This window comes from Saccopteryx leptura, chromosome 9, assembly GCF_036850995.1.
Source record: "Saccopteryx leptura isolate mSacLep1 chromosome 9, mSacLep1_pri_phased_curated, whole genome shotgun sequence".
Lineage (NCBI taxonomy): Eukaryota > Metazoa > Chordata > Mammalia > Chiroptera > Emballonuridae > Saccopteryx > Saccopteryx leptura.
Window position 1 is genome coordinate 10,528,942 of NC_089511.1, and position 15,241 is coordinate 10,544,182.

At 50.5% G+C, this 15,241-nt stretch overlaps 1 protein-coding gene across 1 annotated transcript in view; it reads right to left on the reverse strand.

Moving 5' to 3' along the window:
• Window positions 1–245: 245 nt before the first annotated feature.
• The window catches only part of CNGB1 (cyclic nucleotide gated channel subunit beta 1), a 72,362-nt gene continuing 57,366 nt past the window's right edge, over window positions 246–15,241 (reverse strand). The window contains exons 35-36 of the mRNA XM_066350176.1: window positions 6,320–6,536; window positions 246–3,040 (exon numbers count right to left, since the gene is read on the reverse strand). Of these exons, the coding sequence (XP_066206273.1) occupies window positions 2,798–3,040; window positions 6,320–6,536 (460 nt within the window). The 3' untranslated portion in view covers window positions 246–2,797. The remainder of the gene's footprint in view (window positions 3,041–6,319; window positions 6,537–15,241) is intronic.

The following is a 15,241-nucleotide window of genomic DNA, read 5'->3' on the forward strand; positions in this document are numbered from 1 at the left end:
AAAGGGCTGGGTTTCTCTTGTGTGTGTGTGTAGGGGGGGCGCCTTAGACTCCCAGGGCCCAGGGAGGATTGATAAGGTAAACCACAGGGATATCACTCAGCCACAGGAATGTGGGCGGGATGACAGCCCCAAAGATGTCAGTGGGAGGAGAGCCAGGGGGCCTGAGCCAGGAAACAAAGGTAGTTTTCTCACAAGAGTTTGTTACACAGGGTGAGTTTCTGAAATGAATCCACAAGCCAGGAACATTTGTCTAAATACTTTTAATTAAAATGCACTGCAATAGGGTGAAAGCCAGCGTGTAAAATGAGGTGTGCACGTTTACTACGAAAACGTGAAAATGTTCCAGGTAGCCGAAGACACTGTGATAATGAAATTTCAAACCGCTTCTTGGTTTTAATTGCATTTTAAAATATTTATGGATTTAAAAAAAAAATAGCTTGCTCTTCATTTTCTACCAAAATGCAAAAAATGCTGAGACATTTTAAACTAGTAGAGATGCAACACATATAAATAAAGATCCTGATTCGGCTATAGCGTTACAGTATTTGTGGGCTGTACCATCCAGACCTTGGTGGTAAACCCATCCAATTTTATTTGGAGAATAATGCCAGCCTCAAATTCAGTTTATCTAATATCCAAGTTCTGAGAAATCATCAAGTTTGATGAGATAGCTAAGTGAAATTAAGACACTGTTAATCTCATCTCAAAATCAATTTTCTTTCCAGGACGATTCTTAGGAACCTCAAAAATCTCTTGCTTTATATAATAAGCAGTATACATTCAAGGGGTCGATCTCTAAAAGAATAAGTACAATCATTTTTTTTTAAATCCTTATAAAATAGGATCTCACAGTGAGAGTGCCCTTGAAACATTTCGCTATCTACTAAATGGCAATGTGCTTTGTTGCTATATCTGAAAGAGTTGCTAAGGATGAAAGCATTCTCTATGCGTGGGCCTTAGACTAGGTAGTGAAAATAGGAGAATGATCAATGAGGTGGGAAAGGAGAAAAATGAGCCTAAAACCTCCAGACTTCTATTTAAAAACAGTGTCTACCAGTGAAATCATGTCTGTGCATGATTTTATATTGCAGCGTTCTATCGGAAACAGCCTACGATTGGAAATCCTGCAAATGCAGGTTGATGGTAGAGCAGGTCAATGTTATGGTACTTTCATAGCGGACTAGAGTGCAGTTATGAAAAAAGAAGCACGCCCTTTATGTACTGCAAGGGAAGACACTCCCAAATAAATTAAGTGAAAAATAAGACTGGCGCTAGAATGTTACCATTTGTGTTAAAAAGAAAGGGGGGGGGGGGTGAGGACAAGAATGAATTTACACATTTCCTTGTGAAAGTTTTGAATATCTCTGAAAGGATACACCAGAAACGTAATAATTATGGTTGATTCCAGGAAGGGGACGGGGGAGGTTGGGCGCCAGGGGTATCAGGGAACATTTTTACTGTGTGTCCTTCAGTACCCATATAAATATGTTACTACCTATTAAAAAAAAATAACAAAAGCTTTTTAAAAGGATAATGTCACTCATCATTGCATGCAAAGTAATGACGACTCAGATGGTGGGATATGTCATCAACTAGATAAATCTGTTCATTACCCTGGGACTTAGAGATGCTTAGACCTGCCTATAAATGTTTAATTTTTTCCCCCCCACAGGAGGAAGGAAGGCTCTGCTTTTAGTTTGCTGGACAAATACAGACATTTACAAGTCCTCAAAGGCCCCTTCAACAGTTCACAACGTTCCAGTAATTTTCTATAAAATGGACATTACCTACTGGAAATCAGGGGAATGAATTTGTGTTCATTGTCGCTGGTGGAGATAAATGGTCCAATATCAATTGTTTTTTTTTAAATTACCACTCCCCCAAGAGCCATCAGTATGCAAATCAAGTCCTCTCAATAAATATCTACAGATGGACTCATTCCCTCCCCCCTCCTTTTTTTTTTTTTTTTTTTTTTTTTTGAATCATAAAAGCAACATGATGTGATCTGGAGGGACTTTGGGAATTTCAGGGGTATCAGCTGAGAGAGTTTTAGGATTCAATGAAGTTGCTACCATCACCTCTACAAGCAAAGGTGTCAAAAGCAAGTAGTAGATTAATCGCTGCTAATGAGAGTTGGGTGACTGGCGGCAGCGGGGAGGGGGGTTTCTCAGAAACCCTCACAGCGTCTGGCCAATAAGTCCATTTCTACTTTATCTGATCTGAGATAACGGCATGACAGGGGACTGAATTCAGTCTGGGGCAGATAAGTGCTCAGCGCACTAACAGGCACCATGCTTCTAACGCGAGTGCCCAGCAATGAAGCCAGCGTCCCACCTGGGCTGTGGGTGTCTGCACAGACATGAGCAGCGCAAGCAGAGGGCCCCCTTCCCAGTGAACCAAAGGGACAGCACAACTGCCCGCCCTTCTGCTGGACGTTTTCTGTCCTTGAAGTGTGGGAGACAGGTTCCTGAAGAGAAACCCCAAACATTCAAAACCCCTGCGGTCTCCAACAAAACGTCCCAGCGTGTCAAAGCCCCTTTCTATCCTTTGCCTGTGAACTTCCAAAACAGAAAAAAAAAATGTTCTTAAAAATAATAGTCAAGGAAAGTAGGGTGCTCAAGTGAAGGTGAGAACTTAAGGACACTAGGAAATTTCTTGATTTCAAGACCAGCACGGGGAGAGGCTGATGTCAGAGCAGGAACGCTGGCCAGCAGTTAGCTGACCACTGCGGACCAGCGTCTCGGCTGCTGGGCATGCACGGTGCAGTGCACGCAGGGCGCGGGTTTGCGGGCGCACCTCACTCTGCCTCTTTCTTCTCCTCGGGGATCTCCACCGACAGTATCTGTTCTCCAGGGTCCGGGCCCGGGCTCATGCGGATCCGCACCGACTGCTCCTCGGGACCCGGTGCCCGCGTCTCCTCCTCCCCTGGGGAGGCAGGTGGCGGAGAGCCTGGGGCCGGCTGTTCCTGCTGTTCCGGGGGCGCAGGCTGGTCGGGGGCCGCAGAGCCCGCCTCTCCCGCGGCATCTTCCGAGCTCTTGGCCTGGAATCCCAAAAGGGGGGCTGGTGAGGCAGAGAATGCCCAAGGGGTCTTTTGTCCCTCCCTGCTCCCCTTGTGGGACCTCCAGGGAAGAGCATGATGGAAGGAACACTCAGGGAAGGTGGCCTAGGGGACAGAGGCCTGGGCCGAGCACCTCAGGGTTACTTGTAGAGACAATATATTATGGGGGACGGTTAAAAATGAAGAGTCCTGCCCTGGCCGGTTGGCTCAGCGGTAGAGCGTCGGCCTGGCGTGCGGGGGACCCGGGTTCGATTCCCGGCCAGGGCACACAGGAGAAGCGCCCATTTGCTTCTCCACCCCCCCCCCTCCTTCCTCTCTGTCTCTCTCTTCCCCTCCCGCAGGCTCCATTGGAGCAAAGATGGCCTGGGCGCTGGGGATGGCTCCTTGGCCTCTGCCCCAGGCGCTAGAGTGGCTCTGGTCGCGGCAGAGCGACGCCCCGAAGGGGCAGAGCATCGCCCCCTGGTGGGCGTGCCGGGTGGATCCCGGTGGGGCGCATGCGGGAGTCTGTCTGACTGTCTCCCCGTTTCCAGCTTCAGAAAAAATAAAATAAAAATAAAATGAAGAGTCCTGGTTGGATTGAGTGGAAGGTCCTGGGGAGATATTCTAGGTCTCTGTGGAGTCCCAGGGCTGAACCCCTCTCCCGAGCTATTGAAGGAGGAGAGAGAGGCTCCTGACCTTGAGGGACACCTCCAAGGCCTCTTCAAAGCTGAGCCCGCCTCCCTGCCCCCCAGCTCTCGGGCTGTGTGCTGCTGGGCGAGGGAGGTAACTAAGCAAACAAGGAGAAGGCTGATGCGAGCTGGAGCTGCTCTGGCCTGCCCATCTTTCTGGAAGGTCTCAGAAGTTGAGATCCCCAGGGAACACGGGCAGGCGCGAGGCTGGGCTGAGCCCCCATGTTTGGGGGACGTGGTGGGTTCCTTCAGCCTCCAGCCTGCAGGCTCCCCGTGGATGCTGGCCATGGTCTGTGTATCAGTGGGAAATGGGATGAAAACCCATGCTTTTATGGGTACCCATGGCCCCTCCATCACTACCTGGATGGCCATGGGGGAGGGAGCAGCCCTCAGAGCAGGAGGACCCCAGGGTCCATAGATGTCCAAGACCCACTTGAAATGGTGGTGGTGGGTTAAAGTGAGAGCAGTATGGGCCCTGGCCGGTTGGCTCAGTGGTAGAGCGTCGGCCTGGCGTGCAGGAGTCCTGGGTTCAATTCCCGGCCAGGGCACACAGGAGAAGCTCCCATCTGCTTCTCCACCCCTCCCCCTCTCCTTCCTCTCTGTCTCTCTTGTCCCCTCCCGCAGCCAAGGCTCCATTGGAGCAAAGTTGGCCCGGGTGCTGAGGATGGCTCTATGGCCTCTGCCTCAGGCACTAGAGTGGCCCTGGTTGCAACAGAGCAACGCCCCAGATGGGCAGAGCATCGCCCCCTGGTGGGCATGCCAGGTGGATCCTGGTTGGGCGCATGCGGGAGTGTGTCTGACTGCCTCCCCGTTTCCAACTTCAGAAAAATACAAAAAAATGAGAGCAGTAAGCATGCTTGTGAGGGGCAGAGACCCTGGAAGTTTGCTGGAGTGGAGTCACAAGGTGTTGAGGAAAGGGAGTGGGGGGTGGAGGACAAGATGCCCCTAGAAGCCAAGGCACCTTGAAGGACTTGCCACTCCCTCTGTCCCAGTGTTTCTGCATGTTTGTCACACCTATTCTATCCTCCCCTGTCCACTTTAAACTCTGACAACACTCTTCCAAGGCGGGATTCCCAGATAGTGCCCACTGTGGGACTTCCTAAAGCATCCTGCTGTAAATGGAACCAGAAGAATCATGGAAAGGTTGGTCAAGGGTTTCACCATGTTCAAAATGCTTTTATAAAAGATATCCAAGGTGTCCTGGCTCATCTCTGCCCCCCTGGGTGGTGACCATGAGGCATTAGAGCCTCAGAAGGCTTGAGGAGCTGACCAAGTCACGGGGTGGTGACAGACCTGGGATTTGGACCTGTGTCTTTGGACGGCTAAGAGTTCCTTGCCCTCTGCCATTCCGCCCCGGTTCTGAATTGCAGGGGAAATGGCTTTTATCGGAACAGTTGTACAGATTTTAATTCACATCTCCAAACTGCCTCGGTTAAGAGCTAAGATTAGGAGCCCATTTCAGATACAGCTTGTCACTGCGCTGAGAACACTCTTGGAGCTCATGTCTACTCAGCTGACCCCAAAGACCCCAACTTGCCAGCTTGATGGTGCCCTTGAGAGTTTGGGAGCCAGACGGTCATGTCTGTCCTCAGTCTGGGGCCTTTGGTGACTATATCTGGAGAACTGGAACCCCAGGTGTCACTCCTCGGACTCCTGCTGTCACATGGCTTCTGATGGGTCCCTGGACTCTGACACCAGCCCGGACTGAGCCTGAGTTCTCTGGGCTCCTTTGAATTGTTTCGCATAGGCTGCCTGCCCCCTCCCTGCCCCTGAGCTCCTGCCTACACCCATCCCCCCTTTCCCAGCAGCCTCCCTAAAGGACAGTAATGAGCAGCCATAATTAACACAATCATTCTAATTGGCATTCTTGGCATTAGTCACAGAAAAATGTCCCAGAACTAATTTTAAAATTCCCTTTAGATTTGTGGGGGTGGAAGCAGTTGGCACTGTGCCTGTCGCCTTTTCAAATCTTTTAAATGTTCACAGACACAACAGTAACTGTGAGAACATCCCTTTGGTCTGGAGAGGGAGGGACATTCCCTGTCCACCCCAGGACTTCCCTTTGGGGAACCCACCCCAACCCCGGTATAGGGTGGGGTATGTGAGCCAGGCCTCAGCACAGCACCCCATTGAATGGGTCAGGAATTAGCATGTGATCCAGTTCTGTCCAATGACAGGGAGCCCTGGGACTTTGGCTGCAATCGCTGGGAAAGAGGTGCTTTTTTTCTGTTGGCGTCGGTAAACCAGGAGGGTGTGATCCTAGAGCGCGTGGGCCCAGCCTGGGAATGGAGTCACCCCCGAGGACAGCAGAGAGGAGAGACCAGCACAGCTCGTCCTGTTAGCATCATCTGAGCTTTGGGATCCAGCCTTGCCCAAACTTTTAAATTACTCGACCCAATTAATTCCTTTTTCTCAAGTTAATATGAGCTTGCACTGTCCCTTGCATTTTGGTCACTTGCAACCGCACGAGCCCTGACAGATAGATAGAAGGGCAACAATTCCCTAAAATTAAAGGTGTGGTCCACCCTCCGAGGTCCCCTCTTCCCAGCACAGAGCAGGAAGGCGAGGGCAGCTGGACCCTCAGCCGCGGTACCTGTTCCAGCAGCTGCTGCTGCCTCGCGGCCGCCTCCAGCGCAGCCAGTTCTCTGAGCCGAGCCCTGAGGTGGGCCAGCTTGCCGCCCTTGGCCCCCTTGGCGCCCATCTTCCCTGCCGCGGCCAGGGCGGCGTTGAAGAGCTTGGGGGTGCCGGCCCGGGGAGGAAGGATGAGCACGCTCTTCTCCTTGGGCTTGTTGTTACTTTTCAGCATGCGTCTGAAAGAAAGCAGCGTCTGCTACTGTCACCGGCGCGCTCTGGGACAGAAGGAAGGCTCGTTTGTGTAGGACGGTGGTGTGATGGCGGTTGTGGGGTGGACCATTTCAAGTGCATTTTCTGAGCCAAGCACAACACTACATGCTTCATGCATAGCATCTCACTGAACCATCAGAACAACTGATGTGGGTCTCATTGTCTGTCCCTTATAGATGAGGAAACAAAGGCTCAGAGGGGTTGAGTCGCTTTTCTGAGGTCACACAGGAACTAATGGAGGGTACTTCAGTACATGGACTCAGAAATAAGATGCCCAGATACATAAGGACCCAAAGCTCTTCGCATCTCTTTTTTTTAGCTTCATTGTAATTTCACTGTCAGCACCTACTGAGTGTCTGTGTGTGTCAGGCCCTGTGCTCAGTCCTCCTGGATGGCCTCTGTGAGTCCCCCTTCCTGGTGTTCATGCCTCTGTGTGATCCCCCACTCCTTGAGGGTGAGTGGAACATGCGACTTCCTTTCAACTAATAGAATACAGCAAAGGTGATCAAATGTTACATTTGGGACTGTGTCACATAGGATTGTGATCTCTGTCTGGCCAGGACAAGAAAAGCATTGCTGGCTTTGATGAAGCCAGCGCCCACACTGGGGGAGGTGACGTGCCAGGAACCTGAGGGCAGCCACCAGCCAACAATTAGCCTGGAACGGAGGCCCTGGTCTACAGCCACAGGAACTGAATCGGGCCAACAATCATGTGACCTTGGAAACAAATCCTTCCCCACTTGAACTTGAGACAAAGCCCAGCTCTGGCCAACACCACCCACTAGAACAGCCTTATAGTGGGCCCGCCTCAGCCGTCCCCAGACTTCTGACCCATAGAAACTCTAAGATAATAAATATATGTGATTTTAAGCTACTAAATTTGCAGTAATATTGTTATGCTACAATAGATAACTGATAACATACTGTCAATCAAGTCTCACAGTAACCCTCAGGTAGGTCCTATTATTTTTCCTCATTTCAAATGAGGATATGGAGGACCAGAGACGGTGAGTAACTTTCCCAAGGCCACACAGCTGGGAAGTGGCAGGGCTGAAACTCAAATCCATGCGTCTGACCCCAGATCTCAATGATCACAAAGCAACATCATGGTCACGCTCTTCTTGGATGCTGACAACATTCCTGGGACGTGAAAAGGACTGGGATTATTGTACCTAGGAGAATCGGGAAACAGGCTTAGAGAAGGGGGAATGACTTGCTTGAGGTTGCTAGGAAGTGTCAGAGACAGAATAGCAACCCAGACTAAATGCAGTATTTCACCCGGCTTCCCCAAATGAGGATGGGATTTTCCATCTAACAGAGCCCCAGCCTCGTATCAAGAATTTTTCACGCATCAAAATTATGATGAGTGGTTTGGCTCAAGAACAAATGAATTTCGCCTGCAATCTAGCAGGGCCTGGACCACTAATTGGCAGATTCATTCATCAGGGTTCCAGCAAAACTTGTTTGTTTAAAAACGTGGCCATTACTGGCTGCTTATCTAATCAGAGGCAATGGATTTAAATGGTGCATATTGATATTAATTGCCCAAGACTTGCATTTTGTAGCTGGGGCTCCCCCAGGAGAACGCAAACATGATAATTCATCAGAGGCCTCTGACATGCCTCGCACAGTCTCCTGTGTTATTTGAGTCCATAATTCATAGCACACCAGCCTGCAAGAAGGCTCAGTGTGTTACTTAAATGACACAAAGGAACTATCTATAGGACCTTTGCTGACTGCTGATGGCTGGTTCTGTTTTGGAACACTGAGCGGGCTTCTGGGACATTTCCAGAGTAAGGCAATTGAGCCTCATTTTCAGATGACATGCAGCATTTCACTATAATTAGGATCAAGCATTCACCCCTGAAGTAAGGGGCATGCATGAGACATATGTGCCCCATTTCTTGGGAGGGCCAAGTCAAAGAGCTGAGTGCCTCCCTCCTCTGCGGCCTCGGGTCTTGCACAGAATCCCACGTGTGGCTCTCACCGACTCAGACATCCCTAGGCCTGTGGTTCTCAGATCGTGTCTCTCTTCTTCGTGAGCAGAGCTCCTGCGTGGCCCCTGCCCCTCTCCGAGCTCCTGCGTGACCCCTGCCCCCCTCCGAGCTCCTGCGTGACCCCTGCCCCTCTCCGAGCTCCTGCGTGGCCCCTGCCCCTCTCCGAGCTCCTGCGTGGCCCCTGACCCTCTCCGAGCTCCTGCGTGGCCCCTGACCCTCTCCGAGCTCCTGCGTGGCCCCTGCCCCTCTCTGAGCTCCTGCGTGGCCCCTGCCCCTCTCCGAGCTCCTGCGTGACCCCTGCCTCTCTCCGAGCTCCAAGCCTGCCTGCCCAGAAAACCAGGGTCAGCCTGTCCCCCCACCCGGGCCTCCCCATACCAGCACACTGCAGGCAGGTCGGGAGCGAGGCCGCTGTAGGCTCTAATTGATTTGGCAAACCCTCACCCAACCCAGCCAGAGGCATGGGGTGACAGCTTGGCTTTTCTTAGCAGCGAGCCTCTCAGCCTCTGGCAGGAGGGTGAGGGACCTGGGGTCGGTTCTCAGACACAAACAGCCAATTCCCTTATTTGGGTGAGTTCTATCAAGTCCCTGCAAACACTGAATTAGTGACTACCGAACCGTGGCTGCCAAGGGAAATCAGGATCCGCGTCTGCGTGCCTCTCCACACAACATTCTCATCAGCTGAGCAATACAGAACCTACCTGGTCTGTGTTCCCCCGCAGAGACATCTCATTTAACACGCTGCTGATTCATTAACAATGAACCCGGGGCCAACAGCTCGAGGCACGCCCCCGCCTTCTTGCCCTTAGGGACACGGGACAGCCCTCCAGCACCACACTTGGGGCCCTTGTGAGTAGCGAAAATCACCAAAATATTTCACAAAAACATAAAAAACGCAGCACAGAACAGACCACAAGACAAGACACTCGTCTACAGCAGGAGCCAGAACACGAGCGTGGAGCACCCCCCCCCCCTTGCTCTACCTCAGCTTGGAACGCGCATTCTGGGCAACTCAAATTTTTCACTGCTCTGCACGTGTCTGCGAATGACCGCGAGTCCCCTTGAGTATTGATTTGAGAGTTACAAATAAATTTTAGTGAGCAGGCAAATTGCAAATACAGGATCCATGAATACCGAGTGTTGACCACGCTCCCCTGTGTCTCAGGAGAGGAGGGGGAAGGGGGCGATTTCCTGGGGAAAGTTCGGGTCGATCAGCCTGTGAAGGAGCCCAGGGGCTTCTCTGAGAACAGCCAGGGAAAATGAGTCACAGGGCAGCCTCCTTCCCCGGGGAACCCCAGTGCTTTGTGGGTGTTACACTCTAATAGCTACACTCTCTCCACTCACCTGGGAGCTGCCAAGGGGATCTTGTGAAAACCCAAGTCACAATAAGTCACCTCTCTGGGTAAAGCCCTGCACCCCTCCTCTTCCCCTCAGAGTAAAAGCCAGAGCCGTGATGAGGCTTCGTGTATCGGCTCTACCCAGTCTCAGTCCCTCGGCTTCTCCCATCTCATATCCATCTAAGCTCATTTTCTTGCTGGTCTGCACACACACTGAGCCTGTGCGTCCCTGGGGCCTTTGCACATGCTGTTCCCTCTGCCTGGCATGCCCTTCCCTGCAGGCAGTGCCCCAGCTCGCTCCCTTATTCTGTGCAGGTCTCAGTTGAAAGGCCGCCTCCTCAGAAGGGCTTTTCTTCACTAACATCTCAACTAGCTCCCTCCATCAACTGGTCCCCTCTTGTGGCTTTATGTTTCCTCACAGTCTGTATCCCCAGCTGACACATCACATAACCATTCACTTCTCCACTGTCCCCCACCAGAGTGTCAGCTTTTGTTTGGCCTCGATGCCCCCAGGGCCTCACACTATGTACTTAATACATGACTGTGCTGTATGAATCGACGTTGGTGAGTCAGTTCCTTTGATCATGACCACTCTCTGTGCGGTTTGTGTATGGTGTTCTTTCATAGAATGAAGTGGAAAATAAGAATATGCTAATTAAAAAAGTCTTTCTCCAATGGAAAAATTATACAGGGATTTTAATGGATAAAGAGGAATGATTATTATTAACATTTTTATTGGGCTGTCCCATAGGCCAAGCACCCAACGGGAGACATTCACAGACAGCTTTTTATTTACGGTTACTCTTATTTTACAGGGAAGTAAACTGGGAGACCAGAAAAGTTAAGTAACTTTTCTAAGATCACACACCAGTATCACACTTGGATGAGATTTGAGCTCTATCAGCTGCCCGAGCCTACTGTGGGTTTCCTCCCAGATCCTGTGGCCTCCACTGGGCAATTAAAAACTGGATCTTAAGGGTTTGAAAGCAAAGATAGGCTTTTCTGAGAAGTCACATACTCCCCAACAATTCAAAATACAGATATACAAGATGCTTTAATGCAGCCCTGCCTCTATTACAGACTATTGGAAGTAGCCTGCATGCCCACTCACAGGAATGATTTACAAATGAGCACATTCTATGGAAAATGCTTTTCAGGATTTATGGCCCTTGTGCAAAAAAATCGCAAAGTGCAAAAGAGAATCTACAGCAACTACCTCTTGTGCACGACAGAAACAGAGATCAGAAAACGTTCTTGGGTCTGCCCGGTTTTGCAAAAGAAAACACAGGCAGAAAAAAGCAGAAACGAATGAGACTGGGTTCCTATGTGGGGGTGTGGCAACGGGTAGGGGAAGCTGGGACCCTTTTCTGAGGATCCCGCTGGGTAGCGGGTTGACTTTCAGTACTGTGGTAACGTTCCATATATTCAAAACCACAATAAGAGTCGGATTCCTAGAACGGAGTGCAGACTGAAACACACAAATCCAGCTGTATTGCAAAGGGACAAAATAACCACACTCGGGAGGAAAGGAGAACTAATCCACAGGACGCTGGATGCACACTTAACATCACGTGTCCCCCGGCTAAGGACAGAAAGAATCAAACTCTATTCGAAGTTTTTCTTTCTTCCAGTGGTACCAGGTAGTAACTCTGACGCTGCTCTCTCTGTCCTGATGTGATGGGGATGGAGGGAATCAAGTATCTCAGTGATAGAGAAGGAATTTATAAATATGGAGAAGGAGATTAGAGTGAACTCTGGTGTTGGACTGAACTGTTAAATATCGATAGATACAAACAGAAAAAACAGATGCTGATATATACCTGTATGTGTGTGTGTGTGTATGCATATATTTTATATTTATATATGTATGTGGATGTGTGTATGTAAAAATGTGTGTGAGTGTGTCTCTATATATTTGTACTTATACACACAGGTATGTATGTATAAAGGAGGCCAATGAGCAACCCTGTGGCAATGAGCGCACTTAGTACTCAGATCTTGGTTTCTAAAAACCATTCCCCTGTAAAAGGAGCCAAGGCCCCTTGGGGCAATGGCTGTTTGCAGGGCTGCAGCAGGAAATGTACAAGATGAGCCCAGGGCAGGCGTGGCCAACAGGTTTTGCCCCCGGGCCAGATTAGAAAGAAAACTTTTTTCACGGGCTGGATGAAATATTAAAATTAAAAAATGTTAAATACAGGCCCTGGCCAATTGGCTCAGTGGTAGAGCGTCAGCCTGGCGTATGGAAGTCCCAGGTTCGATTCCCAACCAGGGCACACAGGAGAGGCGCCCATCTGCTTCTCCACCCCTCCCCCTCTCCTTCCTCTCTGTCTCTCTCTTCCCCTCCCACATCCGAGGCTCCATTGGAGCAAAAGATGGCCCGGGCGCTGGGGATGGCTCCTTGGCCTCTGCCCCAGGCGCTGGAGTGGCTCTGGTCGTGACAGAGCGACGCCCTGGATGGGCAGAGCATCGCCCCCTGGTGGGCATGCCGGGTGGATCCGGTCGGGCGCATGCAAGAGTCTGTCTGACTGCCTCCCCATTTCCAGCTTCAGGAAAATAAAAAAATTAAAAAATGTTAAATACAAAAATGATTCGTTTAAGTCAGGCATCCCCAAACTACGGCCCGTGGGCTACATGCGGCCCCCTGAGGCCATCTATCCGCCCCCCCCTGCACTTCTAGAAGGGGTACCTCTTTCATTGGTGGTCAGTGAGAGGAGCACTGTATGTGGCGGCCCTCCAACGGTCTGAGGGACAGTGAACTGGCCCCCTGTGTAAAAAGTTTGGGGACCCCTGGTTTAAGTAAACAAGATTTTATTATGTAATTTGTTTATGAATAAATGTAAGTACTTTAGTACAACAAATAACAAAAAAACTAATGTGATGTGTTGAGGCGCTTTGCATCGCCTATTATTTTTTTTAATATCTGGCTCTATACTTGTAGTAGCTATTCTTAACACAGCCTCCAAATGTAAATCATTCAATCTTGATCTTGTTCTACTTTTATTTAGATTCATTAAAGAAAAAGTTTGTTCACAAATATAAGTTGAGCTGAAGATGACTGAAGATATCGTAGTTTATGTATAACGATTTACAAGTACCACTTATTTCATTTCCACAGTGCGTTGTGCGGAGAATATTAAAAATTTAATCACGGGCTGCATAAACTCATTATGTGGGCCGGAACCGGCCTGCGGGCCATATGTTAGTCATGCCTGGCCCAGGGTGTCTTATATTGTGTGCTTATAAGCAAGAAAGTGCTAAAATATGGCATGTCACAAAGGGTCCCTAATGCCAGCCTGAAGAGGTGCCCATTAGCCAACTCCGGAACAATTGGTGCATCAATATAATGATCGTAACAGGATATTCACGGAATAAAATAAATCCACACTGATGTGAACAGATAGGTACATAAACAATTGGGAGGGAAGAGAAGGCACCTCCCTGTGGTAGAATGCTAGCTAATAAATGTAGAAGGCGTGGTGGAGTCAGAAAGGGACCGTTCCGCCGTCATCGCGGTGATCACCGTGAGACACCCTCACTGAGAGCTAAACGCAGGAGATCTACGGAGCTTCAGAGTGACTCCCCACTAATTAGTTCTTAATTACCAAGAGGAAAACCGTAATGTCAGAGCACAGAAACGTTAACCAAGTCATCAAAGTAGACATCGTCAGTATTGGGAGACACCCCTGTCACGTGCCTCTCCTCGCGCGCCCCAAGAAGGACCCGACCTCACCTGCCGAATGACGCCTGCCAAACACGTGCGTGAGGAATCGTCAGATAAACCCACACTGGGGGGGGACATCAACAACGTAACTGCCCTGTCCTCTTCAGAGAGGGCAAAGTCATGAAAGATTGGAACTTGGACCCCAGGTCGAAGGAGATAAAAGATATTTGGCAACATAGCAGTGGGTCCCTGACTTGGTCCAGGAGTAGAAAAGGAGAAAAACGAAGAAGGGATAACAGACAGACCCTGTGGTGACAGTGAGCAGGACCCAGATATGGATCAGGGCTGAGATGACAGCATTGGTCCAACATGGATGCTCCTGATTTTGATAACGGTAGTACAGTTACGTGAACATCTTAGTCTTTTAGAAAGGGACACAAAAGTATTAATGGATTTTTTAAGTAAGAATAAAGCCCTAGCTGGTTGACTCAGTGGTAGAGCATTGGCCTGGTGTGTGAAAAATCCCTGGTTCGATTCCCAGTCAGGGCACACAAGAGAGGTGACCATCTGCTTTTCCACCCCTCCCCTTTCTCTTTCTCTCTCTTTCTCTCTCTACCCCTCCCCTCTCACAGCCTTGGCTCGAATGGCTCAAGTAAGTTGGCCCCGGATGCTGAGGATGGCACCATGGCCTGACCTCAGGCACTAAGGTGGCTCAATTGCCAAGCAATGGAGCAACAGCCCCAGATGGGCAGAGCATCGCCCCCTAGTGGGTTTGCCAGGTGGATCCTGGTTGGAGTGCACACAGGAGTCTGTCTCTCTACCTCCCTGCCTCTTTCTAAAATTAAAAAAGGCCCTGGCCGGTTGGCTCAGCGGTAGAGCGTCGGCCTGGCGTGCAGAAGTCCTGGGTTCGATTCCCAGCCAGGGCACACAGGAGAAGCGCCCATCTGCTTCTCCACCCCTCCCCCTCTACTTCCTCTCTGTCTCTCTCTTCCTCTCCCGCAGCCAAGGCTCCATTGGAGCAAAGATGGCCCGGGCGCTGGGGATGGCTCCTTGGCCTCTGCCCCAGGCGCTAGAGTGGCTCTGGTCTCAACAGAGCGACGCCCCGGAGGGGCAGAGCATCGCCCCCTGGTAGGCAGAGCGTCGCCCCCTTGTGGGCGTGTCGAGTGGATCCTGGTCGGGCGCATGAGGGAGTCTGTCTGACTGTCTCTCCCCGTTTCCAGCTTCAGGAAAAAAAATACAAAAAAAAATACAAAAATAAAAATTAAATTAAAAAACAAAGTACCGGCCCTGGCCGGTTGGCTCAGCGGTAGAGCGTCGGCCTAGCGTGCGGAGGACCCGGGTTCGATTCCCGGCCAGGGCACATAGGAGAAGCGCCCATTTGCTTCTCCACCCCTCCGCCGCGCTTTCCTCTCTGTCTCTTTCTTCCCCTCCCGCAGCCAAGGCTCCACTGGAGCAAAGATGGCCCGGGCGCTGGGGATGGCTCTGTGGCCTCTGCCTCAGGCGCTAGAGTGGCTCTGGTCGCAACATGGCGACGCCCAGGATGGGCAGAGCATCGCCCCCTGGTGGGCAGAGCGTCGCCCCATGGTGGGCGTGCCGGGTGGATCCTGGTCGGGCGCATGCGGGAGTCTGTCTGACTGTCTCTCCCTGTTTCCAGCTTCAGAAAAATGAAAAAAAGAAAA